We start from the raw sequence: 12,362 nt of genomic DNA on the forward strand, positions 1-12,362 counted from the left end.
ACACGTGCCGTTTTGTTGTCCCCCCCAGCCTGTGACAGGGCTTGTCGTGACACGTGCCGTTTTGTTGTCCCCCCAGCCGGGCTGGGGGGGCACGGGGCAGCCGGGGGGGCCCCAGCCTGTGACAGGGCTTGTCGTGACACGTGCTGTTTTGTTGTCCCCCCAGCCGGGCTGGGGCGGCACGTGGCAGCCGAGGAGCCCCGGGGGGCGGTTGGATGCCGCCGCACGTCCCACGCTGGTTCTGCCAGGGGCGTCTCCCCCTCACCAGCAGCACTGGCGGCATCGTATGGAAAACGGATTTGTGGTTAATGGCCTTGGATAGTTAAGGTTAAATGATTTCAATATCCTCAGAAGTGACTTATCCGAAGCCCCCCGGCAAAGCCAGGAATAGAGCGTGGGCATAACATTGCAACCCAGAGCGCGATTCCCTAGTTCGCGTGGCTTTAGTGGTGAAGCTGTTCCGTACTGTATTACCTGAGTAGGTTTGGGACGTTCCTCTGCTGCCTTATCTGCCTGAAACACCTCCCGTGGTGCATGTCTGTCTCTCTCCATATTCTGATAAGTAGATTCATATAAATAAATATACCGTCTGTTTGTTTCAAAGAACAGGGTGTGTTTTCTGCTTCACTGATGTGGAGCTTTTCTGAAATACAGGCCAGTGACTTTCAAAACTTCAAAGCCTGCTTTTTTCTTCTGACTGGAAGCAAATACAAGACAACCCATCCTGAACTCCAGTTAAAAATAACCTGCCACTGGGGATGATGTCGAAGCGTGAAGCGGAGTTTTGAAAGTGCTGAGGGCTTCAGGCAGCTTCAAGGGGGAGTTACTGTGAGCCTTGAGCTGATGAGGTGAGTGGGGACTGGATTCACAAGTATTTCCATGGCCTCTGTACGGGGACTGCTGAAACTCGGAAGAGGAAGATTAACAAAAGCTAATCAGAGTTCTGACAGAAATGTTTTTCCGCTGGAATTTCACCAGCATTGATAGCTCTGTAGAGGACATCAAGATTTAGTAAGCTGTGCAAACTTGGAGATAAACCTGCTTTGTTGCATTTTTCTTATGTATTCTGAGGTGCTAAAGACATAAGTTGGCTTTGAATACACATCCTGTAAAACACAGATATTGTTCACCATAGATAGCCATGCGTGAGTCATGAGATTCCAAGAGTTGGATAATTGTCACATACAGCGAGGATCAAAGGTACACAGATACATCTATTGCATAACACCATATATGGAGTGTTTTGAACATGTCTTTGTGATTAATTGCAAAGATTAAGATATAACAGAAATAGTTTGTCAAGTTAATTCAGGATCCTCAAAGTTTTCCCCTTAAGAGAAAATTCTGAACAACCTGAAAAAACATCCTGCAGGTGTAACTGTTCTTTATAGTGACTGTGAAAGTAACATTGTTTGGCATTAGGTTTCCCTGTGACTTCTGAACAAAGCTGGTAACCTTGTTGAAGTAGAAAGCTATTTTTTTCTCTACGTGTGTAATCTCTAAGCTTGATCTTAATGAGAAAGTCAAATTATTTTATCTTCTGTCACATTCACTAGTGCCAAAACTAAATGCATTTAGATATGTGTGACTTAATTGCTTTCTAGTTTGCTGGTATCATTGATAAACTTAAAGGTTTTGTAACTAGTCAATCTTACCTTCTTACCCATAATTTTTAATTTTGATTGAGAAGAGGAAGACTTGTATTTTATATTTCCTAAATATTCCTCACGCTTGAATGAATTAATAAATTGAACCAAACTGAAATGAAAAGAGTATTCTCTTTGTGGAATTACGGTTGTCAGCTGCACAGGTACAGGTTCTCAGCATTTATCCAGTGACTTCCTATAGTCCTGCTAAAACTTTAAGCAGAGAAAGATTGACATCTTGGATAAGGCTTTCTTTTATTTCATCTGATTTTAGCCATACAGTCTTAAGTTTGACCATAGTATGCTTTCTCATTATTTTAAATTTTAAGCTGTTTATCTTGCAGAGAAAATAATTTAAGTTTTATTTTAAAATAATTTAAAAATTAAAACAAACAAACAAAAAACCCAACCACAAAAACCTCAACAATTTATTTGTATTAAGCTTGAGGAGAATATTCTTCTGCAATAGTTATACCCTCGCCCAGCCATCTATAGATTCACAGTTGTTCCTCAGTACTTTGTCTGTAATTCAAAACCAGATCCTGCGAATATTAATGCTATGAGGATAATAAATAGAGTAAATAATAACATCGAGGAGAAGGAATATCTTAATAGATGTTATGTATTAAAAATTTGTAGCGTAAACTTCATCATTTCATTATAATTAATAATTTTATCATTTTTTTCTTAACTTCCCTCTTGATCTATCTTCTTTCTAGAAACATTTTTTACAACAGTGATGAGTTCTTGTAATATTTTAAATAAAGACAAACAATGTTTATTTTCATTATATTTAATAAGTTGGAGTGAGTGGCATAGAATTTGCAGATGCTGTCTTCATGTAAAGTTACTGCAGATAATCATACAGTGCCTTCTGTATTTATTTGAAAGGGTAAGAGCCCTTTTCATGTGGAAAAAAAGGAAAGTGCTATTGTCATAAAATTGCTGGTCTAATCTGAGGATCCTTGCCCTCCCCCTGTCCATACACCCCACCCCACCCCATACCAGTAACTGTTTCAGTACCGCTGCCTCCCACAAATATTGAAAAAGTTAAAATAACTCTTTGCACATAGACCTCGTTTTACTTTCAAATAATTTGCTGAATGAGATTTTTTTAATGTATTTGCAGGTACAGAAGCAAAATGTTTGTTTTACAATCAGGAGGTTATATTTCTTAATCACTATGGAAACACTGATGAACGGACCAATGCATTTTTATCAGTTTGGTAAGTTGCCTGTACCTTTATATTGCAAGAGAAGTAGTACTGCTCATACTTCAGTAACGCAGGAGTGCTACTGAAAAAAAGATACCATCATCTTCTTATGGAGCCCTCCCTGGAATAATTCACAGAATCAAGAATGTGGTGTATTATATTCTACATACTCCATTCTATACATAAACCATGGTGTTCCCATAAGAAAGAAATGCTTTGGAACAGCATACTCCATTCTGCCTCTCTAAATGTCTAGTGAACTCTTAGAGGGATGTGTTGGTTTTGATTTCTTGTTCTAATTTTTTTCAGGAGTCTCAGTTTCTGGATTAGCAGGCACAACAAACAGTTTGTTGGCTGAGCTGTTGTTGTGAGAAACTCTTTTGATAGGCTCATTTAATTCTGTAAAAAGGATAAGATGGTGAAGAATATTCCCCATTCAGTTTACAGACCGTTTTAATTTTCCCAGTTATTTAGTCTATGTTTTTGGTTTGGGTTGGTTTTTTTTTTTGGCTGGGCTGTCTCTCTTAGGTAAGAGCATAACCCACAAAATTTTGCAACTCTCCAACTATCTTTGCTAAACATGTTTGTTGAAGCAAAGTTCTGAGGCAGTTTGAACTCTAGATAAATGGAATTTGATTTTTATATGGGAGAGGCCTTTAAAAATCACAGATATGGAAAGAATAGAAAAACATGTCAACAGGAAATACATCATCAAGAGAGCTGACACGTGTGAGGTGGCTGGCCTAAGAGAGAATTGCAAAAGGTTTTGCATCTCCTAATCTGAAGGGCTTCCTCCAAGAAAGTGTGTCATTACTAGAGTCTGTGCACTGACACTGGTTTTCTAATGGGAGTAGCCTTAATGGGCTCAAAGCTGTGTGCCTCGGGAGAATGCCTGCCACAGATGAATGCAAATCTGAGCTCGTGTTCAGGTAAACAATAATAGCTGTTAAAATATTTCTTTGTTATTCATACCCACTGAATGGTTTTTCCAGATAGGTGATCTGTTACTGTATGGCAAGAAATCAGTTATACTTTTATCTGCCCTTCTTTTAAGGGGATGTTTATTATTCAGTAGTTATGTAGAAGTGCAAAAGGAAGATGTACAAGAGAGAGGATGTCTGTGGTTTGAATGAAAAAATGAAGCTTGAGAGAGGAGTTTTCTGTCTTTTGGAAGTACAAATTTGCTGCAGGTGCAACTCGAGTGAGCTGCTTAATCTCTTTGCATCTAATTTCAGATGGGATGCCGCAAGCATAGTTTAATATTTGTGAGACACATGTCCCAAGAGCCAGCTTTATAAGAGATACTTGGCTAAGTATCCATCCCAAATTATTTCAACAAACTTAAGTGCCCAAGTATATTTGTGTGTTTCTGTGTGTATCCACTGCTAGTTAAAAGGCAGTTTTAAAGGCACACCTCTGCAGCCATGAAGATTCTATGCAGATATCTCTTTAATTAATTGAGTAGGAAATTTTTCCTTTCCTATTCCAGTACCCTCTGCAAAAATAGACAAGGTTGATCACTGCATTAACCCTTTAGGAAATTCTGCCAGTGTGTGTGGGACAGAAGATTTCCCGCTGACCCAGTACCACTCTGAATCCCCTGTACTTTACCAGGAATATGTATTGTGGTACTGTGTTTACACAGTCGGGGACTAGTCCAGATGACCTCTGGAGGTCCCTTCCAGCCTCAACTACTTTGTGATAGTCTTGTCCTATCCATTATTTGTAGATCTACATAAAGACTGCTTTAATTTTTTGAGATGTGTCCCAGAATTCTCTTCTCTTTTCACAGTCATTCTTACTGTGGCACATCTTGCTGACACGTCAGGTAGTTTTGGTATATTATTTATCTTAGTGTGGCACTTGAGAACCTCGGTTGTGGACCAGAGTGCTGCTGCCTTAGTTGCTGTATAAACGTGAAGTCAGAGACGTTCCTCACTGTACAGAAGTTACCATTTTAAGTGAGAAGAGGAGAATAGAAGAACACATTAAGGCAGTATTATTCAGCACAGTTCAACAGAGTTGCAGGCCAGTGGTGTCTTTGGTATTGTCATATTTTTTGGGTAGAGGGTTTAGGTGTCAAGACAAAAGAATTCATGGAGAAGAGTTTTAGGGAAAATCATGATGTAATGTTGCAGATATTTCAATGGAGTTCATCTAAAGCGTGAGAAAAAAGCATGCATGTTTGAAATTAAACTATTAATGTCTTTGGCCAACTGAGTATGGGAGTTGGCACTTCATCAGGCCACAAAATGCCTTTAAAATGAGGACAGGAAGTTTATATTTGTTGCACTCAGAGAGTGGGAGGCAGCTAAAGGATCTTGAGAAAAAAATTACAAGGGTGAGAATAATTTCAGGAGTGTCTTGAAGCACCATGCTGAAAAGATATGAATGATCCAAGGCTGGGTTGGTCAAGGAAGAGAATTCTGGATACAGTGAGAATCTGGATGAACGAAGTCTCTTATGGAGGTTATGCATGAAGATGTGGAGACTTCTAGAATGTCAGGATCCGTGAGAAGGCTCTGTTTAAGAAATTACTTGGACAGTAGGCTTGACTGATGGGCTGAGTGTAACCTTGACCATGACCTGTGACAGGAGAGGAAGTGCTGCAGCATCTGTTTGTGGCTTTTTGGGGTTCTTTTTGCAGGCAGAGAATAGAATGCTGTAGAGTTAAACACCCACAGGGAAATGTTACAGGAACAGGATACTAAATAGAGAGGGAGATACAAAATGGAGCCTGAAATAAGGAGTTACAAGAGTTTGACTGAAGACAGTGAGTGATACGCCAAAGATGTTAAACTACAGCCTTGAGGACTCCCCACGTTTAGCTAAGGAGGGGATCTGTGAACGGGATACAGTAATGTTTTTCAAGCAGTAATAGTATCTTCTCCCAGACAGGTTCTAAGATTCCTGTCGTGACTTAAAATGTTGTTTAACAGACAGACCGAGCTACCTGAATTATAGTCAGAATCCTCTAGGACAGTATTTGATGAGAACATCTTGTGTGTTTATTCACACTGCATCTTGAACCTCCTCTGGCAGGGATCAGCCCAAGCCTAAGCCACAGTGTAGTTATAGAAGAACTAGCTCCTCTGAGCCTTGATTTAATGGCTGAGGTTGGAAGGGGACATCCCATACTCTGGGGAAGGAGGCGAAGTATTAGGAAGGTGATGTGAAAGAGAGTTCCACCGAGGAAATACTATTTTCTCTAATAGTGGCGAATTAATATTGCCTGTATTAAGCTACTAATCGGATATTGTAAACATACAAATGCATTAATACATAATTTCATTTTCCAGTGTACATCAGCATTCTGTCTACAGTTTGTTGCAGCCTGCCTGGTAAGAGTTTTTATTGTCCTTCAAATGCTTTTCCTAACACAGTTCAAAAAACTTGCATATTCTCACAGGGCATCCTTTTAAAACTTCATGCTTTTTGAAGAAAGAGCTTAATAGAATTGTAATACAGGAGGACAATCCTTTGCATTGTTGTTTCTGTTGTGCTGAACTCTGTTCTGTGGTTGCTTTATTTTGGGTCAAATGTTAGGCTGCTGTAATTGGGTTTATTGATTAGAATTGTTGCAATCTTGTATTTGTTTGCCATTCACATTGGTGATTTCTTTGTTTTTGTTTTTTCTTTTCTCCTTTCTAGAAAGATTTTCAGGAGGGCTACCTCACAGCCTAAAAATGGAATCTTTCAATTTTCAGCACATTTTGTCCTGGCAGGCAAAAAGTGATCCCACTGTGCCAACATACTATTGTGTACTGTACACTGACCACAGACAAATCTTGTAAGACACAAATTTTACTTTAATGTTTATAGACTCAAAATACTAATGCTGGGCTGTTCTTGTTTGTTTGTCTGTTTTTCCATGTATACAGGAAATGCCCAATGCTTTCTTCTATCAGAGAATCCAGTTAGATTATTTTGATCTTTTTTCAATTTGTTTTGATTACAGGAACTGGAAGATGGCTAAAAGATGTTCGGGTATTACAGAACTCTCCTGTGATCTGACAGATGAATTTAAAGATAGTTCCACTCAATATTCTGCATTTGTTCAGAGTTTCATAGGAACTGAAGTATTCAATTCTTCTGTACTTCATTTTGCACCTTTTACTGACAGTAAGTTCTCTGTCTGCATTTAATCATTTTAGTAGTTTTTATTCCTAGCTGATGTATAAATGATACTCTGCTAGCAATAACTAACTTGGTTGGTAGCTTATTCCTTTATCTAAGAGAATATGAATTTGTATGTCTTCTATCACATATCAGCTACAGGGCATAGAATATATAGATAGCTTTGTAAAACTAGTGGCTACAGTAGTTCTGAAATGGATGAGGCTTTGGTTTTGAAATAAAATATATATATAAATATAGAGGCAATAGCATCATGTCAAGCATTGACAATCACCAAATAAAAAACTCTAAATATATAAGATACATAAGTAAAAAAAAAAACCCCGACAAAAAAAACCCCACCACTGCTTATATGTCTTCAAGTAGCTGATGTTAAAGAGATACCATGTCTGCAGTAGGTGCAGGGGAAGAGATTTACTTGTTTGTTCACCAACCTGCTCTTTTCCCTTTCCATAAAGAAAGGAAGACACTTACTAGCTGTGACATCTTCTCATGCCAGAGCCGGCTTCTCCCTTAGTTGTGCTTAGTATTCATTTTCGGAAATAACAGAGGCAGAGATTGAGGATCAACTGGAGGACTATAGAGGAGAAACAGGTCATGTTACCTCTGAATTCAGCACAGAGGTAGCTGCTGCTGTGTCCACTTATAGTCTCAGAGATGATGAAAATTTGGAGAATAGCCACAAGGATAACTGAAGGATTTGGGAACATGGCTCTGAAGTGGAGGCCTTCACTCTTTCAGCAGTTAGATTAATAAAGAGAAGGATTGGAGGGTGCATTGACAACTTGTTCATATGATGTCAGGCTTCTTCAGTGTGGTAAACAAAGCATAACAGCATGCTCTGTGTGGAAGCTGAAGCTAGATGAATTTTAGCTAGGAACAAGAGGCATATTTTGAATTGACCACTGGAACAACTGTTGGGTGCTCTGACATTGTCTATCACTGACAATTTGTAAATTGAAATTAAATATTTGCAAGTAGTTCCCTAATTCAAACTATAAGCAATTGGGTGAAGTCATATTTTCCAAGGCACAGGACTTGGATGAACACCCTCACAGTGCCTGAACAGGAATGAATCAATACTCTGTGATATTTCCCTTCTGGGTGTAGTTGATATCTACCCTCAAATACCTACACGGAACCTCACTGCTGGTGACAGAAGGGTTTGAGCAAAGACACAAAGGCTTCTTAACAAACAGCTGGGAAAACAGCCACATGTGTCTGTAACCAAATCTAAGCTCATGTATATTTGTGTCTTAAAACAAATTATGAGAAAGGAGCAAGTGTGAAACCATTTCAGTAGAACCTGCTTTCCTGTTGGAGAGTAGAGGAAAGAGAAAAAACTTGACTTAAACTTTTTTTTTTTCTTTCTACTCTACTTCAGAGTAGAAGTAGTTAGCAAATGTAGATTGATTTTTAATTTTGCTGAGGTTGGCAAACAGTCTCCACCTGCATCAAAATGTACATGCTTCTGGAAAAGATAAAAGTGAAATGCAAACTCTAAATTTTCATGTTTCACACACATGATGTACTACGTGGAAATGGAGGATTATGGAGATAGTTTGTTCTCACACCATTTCCCAACATTCCTACTTCTTTCTTGTGTTGGAGGAAAGAAGATGTTAGGCTTGACTCACTATGGAAGTTCTCTGATCTTGACGGATGTGTAGTTTTGGAGAGAGGAGAGAATTAGTGTGCGTGGCTTTTCAAACACATACATCTGAGGACCTGAACTTGAGGGTTTACACTCACTGGAAGTCTCACAGAAGTGTAACTATGTTTTGCTAGGTCCTCTGTCCTGCTGTCAGTAGAGGTTTTAGCCTTGGGAGCTCAGCCACCAAGTTCAGACCTGTAGCCTTCCTTGCAACCAGCATGAATATACGCAGGGCTGCACACCACGGAATGTCTGCAAAGATTCCTTCCACGGACTGAGTAGATGATGATGATGAGCAAGAAAGTAATCAGCTTTTCCTATACATTAACCTCATCTTTCCTCTCAGATAAAAAGCTTACATCTCTGGGGAGCTGAAGCAAAGCATCTGTCACCTTTCTGCTTCTTCCTTCCCTTCCACTGCTGTTTCTAAAATCTAGTCGTGTGGAAAACGATTTGTTTGACTGTGGAACTTAAATGTTGCAAGGCCTTGCGGATTTACAGCAGTGACATACTCTGGAATTGAATTAGTCTGCTCTCTATCTGCCACCGAAATAGAACTGGTACTTGAATACATAGCGTATATTCTTCCATCTTTTTTGTTCTCTTTCTTTTTTCTCAATAGCGTACCTGGGACCACCAGAAGTTAATATCAGTTCCTGTCTGAACTGCATAAATGTGACCGTAAAGCTGCCAGCCTCTCACTTCAGAAAAAATGGAAAGCCACTGTCTTTACTTGATATATATCAACAGCTTAATTATGATATAACACTGAAAACCCTTGATGGAGAGCATAAGGTAATGAACTTTTTGTTTTATGTGCGCTTTAGGGGAGAAATACAGAAAGCATAAAAAGTCTGAGCCGGTTAGAAGGTTCCCAGAAGCAAATATGTGAATAGAAGATACTTAGAAGAAAACAATGGCTGACATCATCTTAGCTTCCTTTTACTGCTGAGTAGCAGGCCTAGAAGAGGAATACTGGTTGTCCTGCATCCTTACTTGAAATAAAGTATACGATGCTGGCTCAAGTGATTATTTTTGGGAAGACAAGGGAAAGGGAGTTTAGCAAAAACTACTAGCAGGTGTATGCACAGCTGGTAGGCAAATGTGTTCAGAAAGCAGTTTGGTAGTTTTCTGTCAAACTGGAAAAATGTATCCAATTAGTAGGATATTAGGCTAGATATTAGGTTAGAGCTTGAAATGATCCTCACAAAATGGGGAAATAAGATCACAGGAGATAATTCAAGAAGGACCAATGCAAGACATAACGCTTAAGAATAACTGTGCAGTAAGGAGGGTGGTAACAGCTACACAGGCAGCAGTTTTGCCAAAAAGGGGAAGAGCATTCTATAATATTGCACGCTAGACATGACTGACATGTTGCTGAGAGATTTTTTTTTTAAAAATCATATTTTTACGTGGTCAATACCTGTAAAGCCCACCTACCCCACAACTCTGGGGTTCAGAAAAGTGATGGACCAGTTGAGCAGGATACAAAAAGGAACAGTGAGGACTGTGGGGGACCCTGACCTGTGAGGAAATACTGGAATAATTGTGAACCGCTTAGTGTAAGCAAACAAAGCACAGTTGGAGACGAGAGTCTCTGAGCGTGTAAACATTTACTACAGAAAAGAAGGAAATAAACCACTTGCAGTGACCAAAAACAGCAAAGTGAAATTGGCAGTTGTGCAGACTTTAAGTTAAACATCAGGAGAGACATTAATACCTGGTCTGGCAAAGCACTGGAATAAGTTCCCAAATGAGAGCATGGGCTGCCTGTACTGGAAGTTTTGAACAGCGGGCGAGACAGGCACCTGTTGAGAACTAAATCTAACTCAGTCTGCCATGAGTCACAGAAGGAAGACCACAACTTGTCAGACATGGGTATTTTTCCCCTGATTTCTGAATCAGAATATCACTTGCAGTTTCAAATCTGTAGAATATATGTGAGACTACTTCAGGGGGATATACAGTGACCAACAGTTTGAGCCAGAGGCAATTTGTTTTTGATAAGATGATGCTTCACCAACAGGCGTAAGGTAGGCATCTTGACTCTAGCTAGACCTGAAGATGAAGCAGTTGTCTAGGTAAACGGCTGAGTTACTGTGTGGGGTTTTGCAGCTTTATGTGCTAGTGCGTTTCCCTGAAATAGCCATAGTGTTTTATTGGTGGCTGGGGATTGCTTTTTAGGCAAATAGCTAACTTTAAAACCCTGTATTTCATGGCAGAGGCCACGTGAGAAAACCACAGAAGAAGTTTTTAGTACTGTCATTGAAGAACTGTATCCAAACAGAAATTACTGTGTGTCAGTTACGGTCACTGCATCTCTAAACAAGCATTACATCCCATCAGCCTGGAAATGTGTAACTGCGAACTCTGTGGCTCAGAAAGGTAACTGGTGTGGTGCAGGAATTAATTGGCTGTCTGACTTGATTATGTGCAAGTTTTTTCTTTTTACATAGGAAGATTTACAAATCAATTAATCCTGAAAATAGTAAGAGAGAAAGTACCTTTTGAGTGATAAACATTGTGGGGTTTTATAAGTGAAATGTAAAAACCCATCCACTTTGGGGCTAGAAATCTGTTGTTAACCCTGTGAGCCACAGAAATCTCCACTAACTGCATAAATAGTTATCAAAGATGGTGTCATTTCTTTTTTAACTCCTGAATGTAATTTGAGATTTGGTCTTGTTTTGACTTTGGACCAGGTGACCTCCAGAGGTCTCTTCTAACCAAAATTATTCTGTGATTCTAAATAGCTGTTCTGAATGTGAAATATGAAATGTGGTCATTGGAAACCTCCTTCATGTATGTTTGTGTGTTTGTTTTCACTTGCAGATTATCATACGGTTGCAATCGCAGGTGCTGTATGTTTTTCGCTGATGTTAGCTGGTGCTCTGAAGTGTATGCATGTGGGAGGTTACATTCTTCGCAACAAATCACTTCCGCATACCTTGGTATGTAATAATTCACATATTTATCCTTTTTGCTTGGGAGGAGGAAGTTTACCATCTGAAATTTCTAATCCTGTGCATTAGGTACAAGATACCTAAGTAGCTATAATGTTTTAATTTGCAGTTTACTTATGTCGAAGGTAGTCTGTAGGCTGCTAAATCTTGCCTGTTCTGCAGAACAAATATTCAGTCTTCGTCAAAATCTTTTTTCATTTCTTGCTACAGTTGTAACAAGTCACTAACAGGAATATAGATGTGATCATCCCACCCTCCTTAGCACTTGTCAGGCCACACCTGGAGTGTTGTGTCCAGTTCTGGTCCCCACAGCGCAAGAAAGGTGCATACAGACTGGGGAGGGCCACGAAGATGAGCACAGGGCTGGACAACCTACCCTGTGAGGAAAGACTGTAGAGGTTAGGTCTTTTCTCCCTGAAGAAGGCTCAGGGGGTACCTCATTACAGTATTCCAGTACTTAAAGCACAGCTACAAACAGGACAGAGGCTCTCAAGACAAGGGGCAATGGGTACAAGTTGCACCACGAGAGCTTTCACCTCCGCATGAGAGAGAAATTTTTTCCGTGAGAACAGTCACTGACTGGAACAACCTCCCCAGGATGCGGCAGAGTCCCTATCACTGCAGGTTTTCAATCTGTGGTTGGACAGGGTGCCACGTAATCTCATCTAGGCTGCCTCTCCCATGAAAGGTTGGACCAGGTGGTCTTTCAAGGTCCCTTCCAGCCTGGGCTGTTCTATGATTCTGTGAA

The 12,362-nt window shown here is 39.8% G+C and overlaps 1 protein-coding gene across 1 annotated transcript; it reads left to right on the plus strand.

Annotated features, from left to right (window-relative positions):
* Positions 1-2,826: 2,826 nt before the first annotated feature.
* Positions 2,827-11,602, plus strand: IFNAR2 (interferon (alpha, beta and omega) receptor 2; the record flags this gene model as incomplete). The annotated part of the gene is made up of 7 exons (XM_010147428.1): positions 2,827-2,869; positions 6,157-6,198; positions 6,509-6,647; positions 6,816-6,979; positions 9,271-9,443; positions 10,874-11,036; positions 11,484-11,602. Coding segments are annotated over exons 1-7 (843 nt in total), but the record flags the coding sequence as incomplete, so codon positions are not given.
* Positions 11,603-12,362: the final 760 nt, after the last annotated feature.

Source organism: Eurypyga helias, unplaced genomic scaffold (genome assembly GCF_000690775.1).
Source record: "Eurypyga helias isolate BGI_N326 unplaced genomic scaffold, ASM69077v1 scaffold42862, whole genome shotgun sequence".
Classification (NCBI taxonomy): domain Eukaryota; kingdom Metazoa; phylum Chordata; class Aves; order Eurypygiformes; family Eurypygidae; genus Eurypyga; species Eurypyga helias.